Raw genomic sequence first — 12,252 nt, 5'->3', positions numbered from 1 at the left:
GGCCACTGGCAGGTAGTCCACCCCCCGCAGCGCACTGCAATACAGACACCCTCCCCTTCTCCCTATTGCATGTTTGTATGAGGAAGGCCAGTCTTAACAGAACTTTTCATTCATATTCTCTCCGTCCAGGTTTGAAGCCCCTCCTTCCTGAAGGTCACAGGAAGGAATGAACTGGTAACATTATCAGAAACGATGAAGACCAACCGTCATCTTCATCTGACCTTTAGAAAACATCTACTATGACGTATCTCACGGCAGCGTTTCCCGCTCCTGATCCACAGGGAACGCTGCATGGTTTCCATGTTGTCCTGCCTGAACAGATCAAGCAGGAGGGGGGCGGGGCCAACCAGAAGTAACAAAAGGCTGCAGTACCGCCACTGCCCAGAGAGGCCGGAGCTTCGAGTGAGCAATTCCCATAGACTCCCAAGTTAAAATGGTCATTTCAGCCCTCAAATGAACCTCTTTAATGTCTGCGTGTTACTTCATCGATGTTTGCATATATGATTCATAACCACTCTGAAGGGAGTTAATTTTTTTCTAAGTTTGTAGATTTTTTTTAATACAGCATTTATTTTTGCTCAATGAGGGGGCGCGGCATCATGATTGAAAGATTTGACCCCAGTGGATTCTGGGAAAAGAGCTCCGGTGTTTGGGTTTAGCTTTAGCTCAGCGATATATTTTGGTTTTTGTCCTGCTGCCGTGCTATAAACTGTTCGAACACGCTCTCTGGGAGTCCTCTGGTGTCTTTTCTCTGGCAAATACTCAAAATAACTTTATATTTAACAAAAATATTTATTATGATCATTTCTTTTACTTCCAGTAATTTCTTTTACTTATTTTCAAAATGTATTCATGTTAATGTTTTTAACATATCTTTTTTTAGGTTTAATGTTAAAAACATTGACATTTTCTCATTATTTTCACGTTTAGTTATTCTCTTTAATCAGAGTCTTAAATATAAGAACTGGATCCAGATCTGCTACGTCAGGGGTCATCAACCTTTTATGAAACTGAGAGCTACTTAATGTGTACTGAGTCATATGAAGGGCTACCATTTTGAAATAACAAATTTTGCTTAGTTATAGTTAGTTCTACATTATTAAAAATGAATGATAATCCTCTATGTGAAGAAACTGATTTCTCACCATAATTATCAACAATAACTACAAGCTAGGAAACAGATGTTATTCAGCACTTTATTAATCTCAATAATTGTTACATTTTCAGCTGATCTCTTACATTTCATGGTAAAATGTCCCATTTTCACTATATTGTTCCATGTTTATCAATTATGCAATAAAAAAAAAATCAACTTACACATTTTGAAACAAATTTTGTCACAATGACCAAATCTGCAACATTTTAAACTAAATGAATGATCTTTGAACTGGAGTACGTCAGAGGTCACCTAAACTTATCTAAAGTTCATGAACATATGTTTAAGCTTTTCTTTTTTAAATCTATGTAAATGCAAGTGCAATAACAAAAAAATAGCAACAGAATAAAATTGAATTTTAGACGCAGCTCACAAGTGAGTTGTGCTATTTTTAGAAGAGGCTTGAGGCATCTGGGAAAAGAGCTCCGGTGTTGGGTCGTCTGCAGGGGTCACCAGCCTGGTGCCCGCGGTTGGCGACCCCTGCACAACAGTAACACCAGAATCTCTTCATGTAAAGTGACTGACATTACACAGGTGATTCAGACTTTTAAAGGTGAAACTGTGAAGACATAAGAAACCTTTCAGAGTCGATGTGATAATTTAATTTAATTTAATTTTTAGATGTGCATTTTTATTTGTTTTGCTTATTGTCTTGTGATTTTAATCATATGTTTGTCTCGTATGTTCCTCTCTAGGTCCGCGTCTTGTCGTGGTGAGTGGGTATATAATCTAAGACAATCCAACATTGACATTTTAAGGCAGAAACATTTTTATTTTGAGGTTAGGAAACAGGGCTGCACGGTGGCGCAGTGGTTAGCGCTCTTGCCTCACAGCGAGAAGGCCCCGGTTCGAATCCTGGCTGGGACCTTTCTGTGTGGAGTTTGCATGTTCTCCCCGTGCATGCGTGGGTTTTCACCGGGGACTCCGGCTTCCTCCCACCGTCCAAAAACATGCTTCATAGGTTCATTGGTGACTCTAAATTGTCCCTAGGTGTGAATGTGAGGGTGACTGCGTATGTGATTGAGGCCCTGAGACAGACTGGAGACCTGTCCAGGGTGTACCCCGCCTTCGCCCTTCAGTAGCCGGGATAGGCTCCGGCACCCCCGCGACCCCGAAATGGAAGAAGCGGTTAAGAAAATGGATGGATGGATGGATGGTTAGGAAACAATTCCTGCATAAGTGTGATACAATTAAAAAGAAAGTTTAACATTTTTGAGTGAGCAGTCTCTCCTGTTTATTCTCACTATATGCAAGAGAAACAAAAGGAAATATGAGTCAAAGTCAGATCTGTACAATATTTATTTATATTCAAACAGATCAAATTATCCCAATCCTCCTTAAACAGTCACCTGACATGATGACTGTCTGTTGCTGAGCACAGGAAGGATGGAATTAGTATTCAGTCATGTCTAGTACAAAATACTTTAAAATGAACAACAGCGGAAAAGCTATTAATGAACAATGTCATGGTCACAAAGAGCCATCTACTATGTCTATTTTCAGAACCTAATATTAACATCGTCATTCCTATCCACTGTTGTAATTCCGCTTGTCCCATTCAGAGTCCCCACAGTGAAACATCACCTACTGTTTCGCAGGAGTGATTTGGCAGAGTTTTTCCGCCAGATGCCCTTCCTGACAACCCTTGAAGCAAGGCGGAAGGGACCCATGTTAACCAGTGGTGTCAAGGATCTCGCCTAAGGACCCGATTCTGGATGGAGATCAGTGGAGATTGAACCCAGGTCTCCTGCGTGGTAGCTCTACACTTAGCCCACTGAGCCATCCACCCACTTGTCATTTCCATCCACTGAAAAGCATTAAAAAGAGGAATTTCAGTGCCGAGGCGAGCGTCGCGCCTCTGCTGGACGACGATCAGCTCCAGACTCCTGACTTGGACCCTGTTACTTCCCCCTTAAGGAGAAAATCAGAAGCTGCTCCACCGCCGTCCCCCTCAGCTGAACCAGGACACGTGGATCCTTGCCGAGCCCGAGTGGCTGTGATGGTTCTGTTCAGCTTCACTCTCTGATGCCTGACAGACACTGATGATCAAAACTGTGATTGTAAAGAAAATAAAATAGATTTTATTCAATAAATATTTGTACGCAAGCTGTTTTTGCAAAGTTGTGTTAAAAATACACAATGACAAATATTTAATCATGTTTATGCTCAAGATTCATATAAAAATATCTTTAGATAAAATATTTTAAGAAAATGAGTTTGTATTGATAAGAACATCACAGTATTTATTGTTCTTTGGGTTGTCATCAGCATGTTTAACCTCTGCAGACCTGGCTTCCACAGACATGGACATCATGTTCTGGGTGATTTTACTACAGTAGTTCATTCTGCTTAACTGTGTAGAGGGTTAACTCAAATATTAGCTCAGGTCTAAAGAGTTAATGACAGAATGTTCAACTCCACTAAAGGGGTAAGAGAAAACATCTTACATTTCAATCATAACATTATATGTGATTATGTGCCAATAGTTTTATTAACACAAGAGAAAACATGACGTTTCACATGTTCATCTATTACTATTGTTTAAATGTGCATGTAAAGGCCACAACAAATAATCACATTGCATATGTGACATGTTCTGACTACATATATAAGAGACTCAAACTAGTTATGAGTTGTAGGACAGTGTTCTTACAAAATACATAATATGGAAAATGTGTTTTTGTTGTCTAAAAGAAACGTTTACCGCTGTACTTTAAAAAAATGTACATATTATGTGTAAAACACCAAGCACTTACCCATGACGATTCATGATGTAGATATTAATCCACCGCTGACTTGCATTGCTGGAAATGTTAGCTAAAGCGGTTAGCCGCGTTAGCATGGAGGTACCGCAGACCGGCGTAAGTTGTGGCCGTGGACCAAAACAAAAGGGAAAACAAACGAATCAACCCGGTCCTGCCTCTAAATTCCATATTTGGAATGGGAGGCGGAGTTAAATCCAGCCAATAATGCGGCGCCTGTGAGCTGACAGTTTAAGGTTCCAGTAGGGGACTGAAGAATTCAATGGGTGGCGTCAGAGACCATCCATCTGTTTGTTTGTTTGTCAGGGACAGTGAGCAAAAACAGAACAGATGCTTCACATCAGATGATCGTATGTTGATACTTGATTCAGCTGATCATCAGGCTTACAGAAGCTCGATGATAACAGTCATCAAAGACAGGTGTGTTTGAGCGGGGTAGGATTGGAAAGTACAGGACACGGTTTGGACCAGGGTTGAGAAACATGGTCCTACACTGTTGTAAGTTTGGTTGTTTGTTTTGAACTCTCTGAAAGTCTCTGAATGAACGTGTCTGTACAGGATTCAAGAACATGAAGGTGCACGCTCATGAGATCCAGACCAGCAAAGACCCAAAAGCCTTACTTTAGACTCTCCTGGGAAGAGGAAGAGGACTGGTCCGACTGAGGCAAAGAGAGGACACTGCCCTTCAGGTGAGACTGCAGAGCCTTCTGGTACGTGGACTCCAACCCATGAAAAAGATGCTCCGCCTCTCGACTGTGGTGGCCATGGAAACTCCAGTAACACCTGAGGATCATTGGAAGAAGAGTTAAGAAAAGAAGCAGAGAACACTTCAAGAACACAACGTTTAAAGACTTACTTTCTAGCAATTGACCTTGCCTCAGAGTCAGCGTCGTGGATGCCCCTTCTAATGGTTTCAGCCAGAACAGGAACATGTCTGAGATGACACGGGAGTATGGTGAGGATGGGGTAATGACCCCAACGTCACTCCTCAACAAAAACTCATGAACCTAAAGAACTCCTGAAACAAAAATCCCCAGACACATCTTTGCTTAGTTTTCCACTGCAGCTTTTCTCTCTCCTGAGATTCCTAAGAATATAGATATCCACGATTCTGTTAGGGTTAGCGGAACCAAAGAAGATCCGGAAGAACATCTGTCATCCCACGAGGCGACTCTTCTCTCTGTGGAAGGCAGGGAAACCATTCTGCTGCCTGAAACCCGAGGTGGGACCAAGTCATTGCTGGCTACTTATGTATGAGAAGTGTTTTTTTAAATAAAGTTGATTTGATTTGATTTAAAGTCACAAGTAAGTCTCAAGTCTTTGTCATCAAATCCCGAGTTAAAAGCCGGCAAGTCAAAGTGGAGTCCCAAGAAACCTTCCCAGTTGATACCCAGAGGCTGCAATCAGCTGAGCTGTTGCTCAGCCTAACAAGCTCTTCGTCAGGTTCTGGGGAACCAGAGCACTTTGATGGAGAGTGGGTCACTGGAAGAAGACGGAAATGGACTAGATGTGAGAACAAAGATCTGTTGGAAGGATACTACTCAAGATAATATATATATGTAAACAAATAATGAAAGATCTTATGGACAATCTGAATGACTTTGAAAAAAATCTGCACTTAATCTGATCAAAACCGGAATACAAAAACTATAAGTAGAAATAACTCAGTAGGGGTGGAATCATAGAGATTCATGTCTCCCCTCCTCTTTTCAAGCAATAATTTAAACTCTACATCACTTTAGCTAATAATCACTTTTGTTAATGAATCAAATGTGCTTTACGTGTGTGTTTGTGTTTTAATCAGTGAAATGCATTATTTCTGTAGAGTTTTGATACATATGTGTGATTTTTTTTCTTGTATTATCTACAAATAATGACTGAAATAAACCAGATCAATTAATCAATCAATCAAAAAAAGACAACAGGGGGAAAAAAACTTGAAATGTTTGATCAACAAGAAACCTTCAGCAGAACCAGCCTGAGTATGACGACGAACTGTTGTGACCAGATGGAGTTAATAAGAATGAGACAGATATTTGTAGTAAGACAGACATGCAGGTTAGTAACTACAGCAATGAGATAAGAAGAAGCAAATAAACACAAAAACTTTAAAACATTGTAACTGGACAAAACACGTTTAGTCATTTCAGCCAGGAAGCAGATGAGCACAAAGACACCAGAGCCTGTTCTAGGACAACAACAAAAGTTCATAAAATCAACAAAAAGATGTCATCATGAGGACAGAGCAACTCAAACTTTCCTGAACTGTTATAGAGCAGAAAACAAAAACAAAGAAAAACCTGTCGGTTCAAGCTGAGAAAAATAGCAGCAGGAGGTGAAGATCTCAGAAGCATCAATGTCAGAACACATTCATTAAACACATAAACATCAAACCACTGTAAACCACAACAATAAAGGGTTTATTTAAACCTGGTCCAAGCCTAAAATTCCTTAGGAAAATTTTACAACAGAAACAGTTTCTTCACAAAGTTCTCAAGGGAAGAACTCTCATCTTTCACAACAATGTCTAAACTCTTTGTAAAAGTGTCTGCTAAACTCGACTGGAGACAAACCGACAGAGCGGAGTCCTAAACGTTGAGTTACAAGAAAAGAGGAGTTTCTCCCAACCTGCTGCAGCTTCTCCCCTCAGTTTAGACAGATGTTAGAAGGTCAGAAAAGGACAGAGAGCTCTGATTGGTCGTTTGAACGTCTCACCTCTCCAGTGTGATTGTGTGCCACTCCTGCAGAAGCAGATCTAGGAATTCAAAACATCGTCTGCAAAGAGAAGCTGCAGTTACAAACAAAAGTCTCACATCTGAAGCAAAAAGTTTGAATTAAAGAACACAACACGCTGCTCTGAGTTACTATGGAGATGAATCAATAAACAGGTTACAACCTCTTCTTTGTCTGACTAAGTCTCCAGATTTGACATCCCATCATCTTCAGAATCGAAGGTGGTCATGATTGTTGATGTTGTGTGTTAATATACAGTTATAGCTGTTCCATATTTTACACTAAATGAGCTCACATCAGTAGACATGACCTGAAAATAAGTGCTCCAATCATCTGATTGAAAATAAAAGTTTAATCTCAGGTCAGACGGGTAAGAAATGCTGATTTTGTTAAGGTTTTAAAGGCTTTTTAACAGAATGATTGAGAATTATATTGTTAATTTTCAAGTAATTATTAGTCACTTGTTTTCCACCAGAAAATAAGTGATTTTTCTTCTGATTAAATGCTTGTCCATCAGCTGACAGTTTGTTGATTTCTGAACTCTAAACTTTGGCTCATCTGGGTGTGAATTTTAGGAAAGGAAGGACGACTAAAAACAAGTTTGTAAGTTTAAACATGGAAAAGAAATAAATCTGTGAATGAGGCTAAAATTTGGCAGCTAAAATTCTTTTTGAAAAAGGCACTGAAACAAATCGAAAACTTCCTGTCACTGAAACATCTGAACAGAAAGTAGCAGATAAAAGTCTAGTTTTTATCTAAGCTACAGGCCCTCTTACCTTCGGACTGCGACTGACTTGGAGCTGCAGTTGCTGGTGATTATGGGGATCAGGCGTGGGTAGTGTGTGTGCTAAAACGAAAACCAAAACTGGTTATTCGTCACCGTGGTTCTGTCCACCTGCTCTGAAGGCTGATGGTCTGAATCTTGGAGTCCCCTGACTCTCACCCTCAGGATGAGGCAGATTGCAGCCACGCCTGACGTGGCCATGACTTTAGTGCTGTTGGGCACGAGGCTCAGCAGCGTGGGCATGATGCTCTCGGCTCCGTGGTTAAACTTGTTACCCAATAGCAAAGACAAATGTCTGAAATGAAAAGCAGGAAAGAGAGAGAAATAAGAAATGATTCTGTGTTTTTTTTCTTCCTGGTCAATAATCAAAATGATTTCATCAGTGTGAAGTATTGTTTGTGTCAACCTGCCTGCATTACAGAGTGTTTCATTCTGCACCTGATCTTCTGTTTCCGACCCTGGTTATTCTCCGATTGCCTGCCCTGACCCTTGCCTGTACTTTGACATCTTTAGTCTCTTCTTGGATGATCACATGCTTGTGACTGACATCGGCCTGTCTGACCCTGATTTAGCTTTGTGGACTTTTAGCTGTGCATAGTTCCTGTCTGAACCAGCTGTTTATTCACTTCTAGAGCAGTCAAGCTGCTCTAGAAGTGAATGAACGAATGAATGCAGCCCCCTCATTAAACCCCCCACCGCAATACACAGACATTTCACTGTGGCCTTCTTGTCCACAGCCAACAAATTTTCCTCCCCAAGTTGCCACTGATTAGATAAGGACCCTCCACGTCACTTTTTGATGTTTTGGGTGTCCCCAATTCATTGTTTTTAAATGTGCTGGCTGTTCGTAAAATTAAGGGTCCGCAACCCTCAGGAGGCGGTACCAGACCCACACCAGTACCAGACGTGGTACCGAACATTAACCATGCCTGGGTGCAGTACTGGACGCAAACCAATACCATGTTAGAGCACCGTACTGGGTTAAGGTACCGGTGTTCTCCCGGTACTGGACCGTTTCCAGTTGGCAGCCCGGAGGTTGGAGACTCATGATTTAATGGGAACACCCAAAACCTCAATGTTTGACGTGGACGGGTCCCTCACCAAATGTCAACATGTTGCCTCATCCTACCCCAGTGTGATGCAGGCCTCCCGAACCACCTGAGAGCGCAGGTCCTTAGCAGACAGTTTGAAGGCGGCTTGGAGCAGACGGAGCTGCTGAGGGAAACTTTCATACTCAGCAGCTCCTGCCAGCATGAGAGAGCGGACTTTCTTCAGCTGCAGAAGCCAGGAAAAGAAGACGTTCCACAATCAGTCTCCGTCTGGAACTGATCCTGCTGTTGGTTCTTTAGGACAGTACAACAGGAAGTCCAACACAGACGTGCATGTCTATGTGCAGCCATCAGTCAGCCTCCTCAGACTTCATCTAAGAACAGAACCGAGGAGACTTACCGCCTGGACGCGCTGTTCCCAATCATGCTTTTCATCAGACAGGACTTCTCTGACCTTGGTCATCTGGTCCTCCATCTCTCTGCTGGAGTTGATCTGCACAGACATCACACCATTTTTGATCTTTGTTCACATCTCCCTCTGACATTGTGGGTGTGGTTACAGCTGGTATTTATACAGGTGTGAGCTCAGGTGTGTGGGATGGGCAGAATCTTGTAATCACTGCGACCTACACATTTATTAAAAAAAGGGAAACAGCATCCTCTCCAAATGACTGTCAAGTCCAGGTTTGAACCAGCAACCGACTGGTTAGCATAGCGGTCTTCTAACGTTAACAGTATGAGTCATTTGAGAACCCAGTAGGAGCCCTTTAAGACCATTTGATACCGCATTGCATTCATTACATTGTTTGTTTGAATATTAAATATGAATTATATTTCTTTTTTTGCCATGAATAAAAACAGAAAAATAAAGACAAACAAGAAATGTTTCTAAATGTTAAGTTTTTCGTATTTTTTATTTTTTAATTTTATATGATTTTCTTTAAAAATGAAGAATTCCATTGTTGTGCACCATAAGATAATATATGCTTTAAACTCCTGAAAGAGTGTACTGGAGGAAGCGTAGAGCAAAAAAAATGCTAGAGGTCAGCAGGGATGTGAAACATTTACATAGCTTTTCTTCTAACTGCACTTCAGCCATGAATTGATCAAATTAAGTAACTAAATCAAATAAATAGTGATTTAGTAACTGTACTTTATAAAAATGACTATTATTTTATTTTTCTTTAGCCAGAGAGCCTCTATGGTGAGGTAAAGGAGCTGCAGGTAGACGACACCTGGGTTAACCGATCTTTGTACAACCCACTGATCCACAGACACAGGACAAATAAATAATATATAAGTAGGGGACTTTATTCTAGAGGGCAGGAATACGTTAACTGGCTGCAGTAAAACCATGAAACACCATCAGGTTTTCCACAGCAGAATCAGAAACAATTGTGGATGAACGCTTGGATGGATGGAGCTCACTGGGCAGAGGACTCTGGTCTGGGTTTCATATCCTCACAGCATCTTTGGGCAGAACCCCACCCCAAAATGTAAAGACACTTAGAGTCCAAACTATAAGACTGTAAACTTTTTGAATGCTTGCCTGAAGATAATCAGATGATTTCTAAACCAAATGAGAATCACTCCCACAGGAATCTGTCCTACTCAGAGCAAGAGAGATTCCAGGTGGATCGTCTGTGCTCCTGCTCTTGGCCGTGGACCACGCCTCTGGCTCGTTGTGGCTGTGGACATCCCCCGAGTCCTATCTGTCCATCCTAAGAGAGGATCTCTCCTTCATCCGGACATTCTTCATTTTTTCCTGAATCAGGTTTTTTTTTTTTTTCCTACTGGGAGGGAGAGTCTAAGGACGGGGATAACCAGTTTAGTTTAGTCTATTTAGTTTAGCAACCAGCTATTGTTTATGTTTTATGACTGACTTTCTACTTCTGTAAAAGTACCAGGATGAAGTCCAATAGACAATTCTTTTATAATATTGGGCTACATAAATAAAACTGAATTGATAATCTGAGAAGAGCCACAGACCTGGACTGAAGGAACGTCCTCAAAGGCTTTAACAAAATCTTCTTCATCAACAGCTCCAGCAGCGGATTCTTTACCTTAGAACACAACAGGAGCTCAGTCAGGGTTTGTCACCTGAAGGGTTAGTGTGAGGTTCTTCCTCACCAGGAGATTTTGCAGAAGAAGTAGAGTTGGTTCTTCTGACTGAGATCATAACTGTCTTCTTTCCAGTGGAGAGCGCTTTACAGGATGTAGACGTTTTCCCTTCCACTGATGCGTCCTCCTCAAAGTTCCTGTCTGAAATGCAAAGTTTGGAAAACATGACTTAAACTGCTCTGTGCTCATGGTCTGACCACTCAATCCTCAACCTTTTACATCTGTTTAGAACAAATGTGGATTCTGGGATGCTCATTAATTGGTTTTCCAGACAACTCAGTGGGGGGGCTGGTTTATTCTTGGTCTGTCCTGGTATTATAGTGTACAGCACTCAATGCATCACAGTTCTGTGTCCGTCCACATAAAGCACAACAATTCCTCTGAGTCAAATCTTAAACTCTGATCCTAGCCAACCTTTTGTTTGCTGTTCACCGTAGCTTTCCTCTACAAGAACCCACCTTCGCTGGCTGACAGGATCATGTTCCCAGATCTTTGGACTTCATCCAGTTTACTGAAGATTACATTCAACCTAAAAAAACACACATAAAGAACATTTTTGTAAAGAATAAACCAAGAACATTATCAAAGGAATGAGTTCATCTCCAGCCATTTTTTACAATAGCAGCTGCACGTTTAAATCATCTCCAAAATCTAGATGAAATTGATGGTTTCAGAGAAAATAAAAAAGAAGTTAAAAAACATTTGCACACCTAAAAGTTGTTTTTGTATTATTACTGAAAATACCTAAATTGCATGTTTTAGTGCAGATTTTAACTTCCCATTTCATCACTTAAGCTGATATCAGAACTGTTTGCCTGACCAGGTCTGAAACATGAAGTATTCCTCAGACAGAGCTCAGCTTCTAAAACAGAAATTATTTTTTTAGAGCTTCTATAGTTTTTCCAAGTTTCTACAAGGCCTTAGTCAGTACAGAACTGCAGGTCTACGCGACACATGAACATAAACACCTAACAGAGGAGATAAAAAGTAGACATTCTAACTAGTGCTGTTATGGCATTATTTGAGTGATTCAATAATTGTGGTCAGTAATTGTTCTAGTTTTACTATAGCCTAATAATTGCAGTGAAAAGCCTCATTTAGAGCTCATTTAAATTTGTGACATTCAAAATATCTGGTCCAGACTAGCACTCTAATTTAACACATCAAACAGTAGGAAGACTCGTCTGAGCAATCTATAAATACTGACTATAAACTTCTGTTTAATATCCTAATACAGACATGATGACATCCGTTATTTCCACAGTTTACTGCAACAGCAAGACAGTAGAAAAGACAGGAGTGGTTTAATAGTTTCCCTTAAAGGGTTAGTAATGGGGTTGTGGGTCATTTTCGGTGTTAACTGTATTTCGCCTTATATTTACCATTTCCAAATGTTTTGGCGTGTTTTGAGCAAGAAATATTGAAATAAAACGGCATTTTTGAGGCCAAATTTGGCAAACCTGTCTCTTCCGGGTCAAAAGCTCCGTTTTGGTCACGTGGTGCGTGTGACGTCACCAGAGTCAATATAGCAAGATGGCTTCTGCTTTGCGTGTCGGCTAGGAGCTAGCGATAGCGGCGATATTTCCAGGTCCACAATTCTGTCTTCAGACTCAGATTGTGGAAACATTTGTTCTGAAAGTGACGCTG

General features: G+C 40.9%; 1 protein-coding gene across 1 annotated transcript in view; it reads right to left on the bottom strand.

Moving 5' to 3' along the window:
* Window positions 1–12,252, bottom strand: part of LOC112154875 (CLIP-associating protein 1-B) — a 68,446-nt gene that overhangs the window by 43,005 nt on the left and 13,189 nt on the right. The window contains exons 8-17 of the mRNA XM_024286103.2: window positions 11,064–11,134; window positions 10,615–10,746; window positions 10,474–10,547; window positions 8,885–8,977; window positions 8,565–8,710; window positions 7,595–7,730; window positions 7,428–7,498; window positions 6,634–6,693; window positions 4,775–4,852; window positions 4,540–4,701 (exon numbers count right to left, since the gene is read on the bottom strand). Of these exons, the coding sequence (XP_024141871.1) occupies window positions 4,540–4,701; window positions 4,775–4,852; window positions 6,634–6,693; window positions 7,428–7,498; window positions 7,595–7,730; window positions 8,565–8,710; window positions 8,885–8,977; window positions 10,474–10,547; window positions 10,615–10,746; window positions 11,064–11,134 (1,023 nt within the window). The remainder of the gene's footprint in view (window positions 1–4,539; window positions 4,702–4,774; window positions 4,853–6,633; window positions 6,694–7,427; window positions 7,499–7,594; window positions 7,731–8,564; window positions 8,711–8,884; window positions 8,978–10,473; window positions 10,548–10,614; window positions 10,747–11,063; window positions 11,135–12,252) is intronic.

The sequence above is a fragment of the Oryzias melastigma genome, linkage group LG21 (genome assembly GCF_002922805.2).
Source record: "Oryzias melastigma strain HK-1 linkage group LG21, ASM292280v2, whole genome shotgun sequence".
NCBI classification, from domain to species: domain Eukaryota; kingdom Metazoa; phylum Chordata; class Actinopteri; order Beloniformes; family Adrianichthyidae; genus Oryzias; species Oryzias melastigma.
The sequence above is the reverse complement of the archived record's forward strand: the minus strand, read 5'-3'. Positions and strand labels throughout refer to the sequence as shown.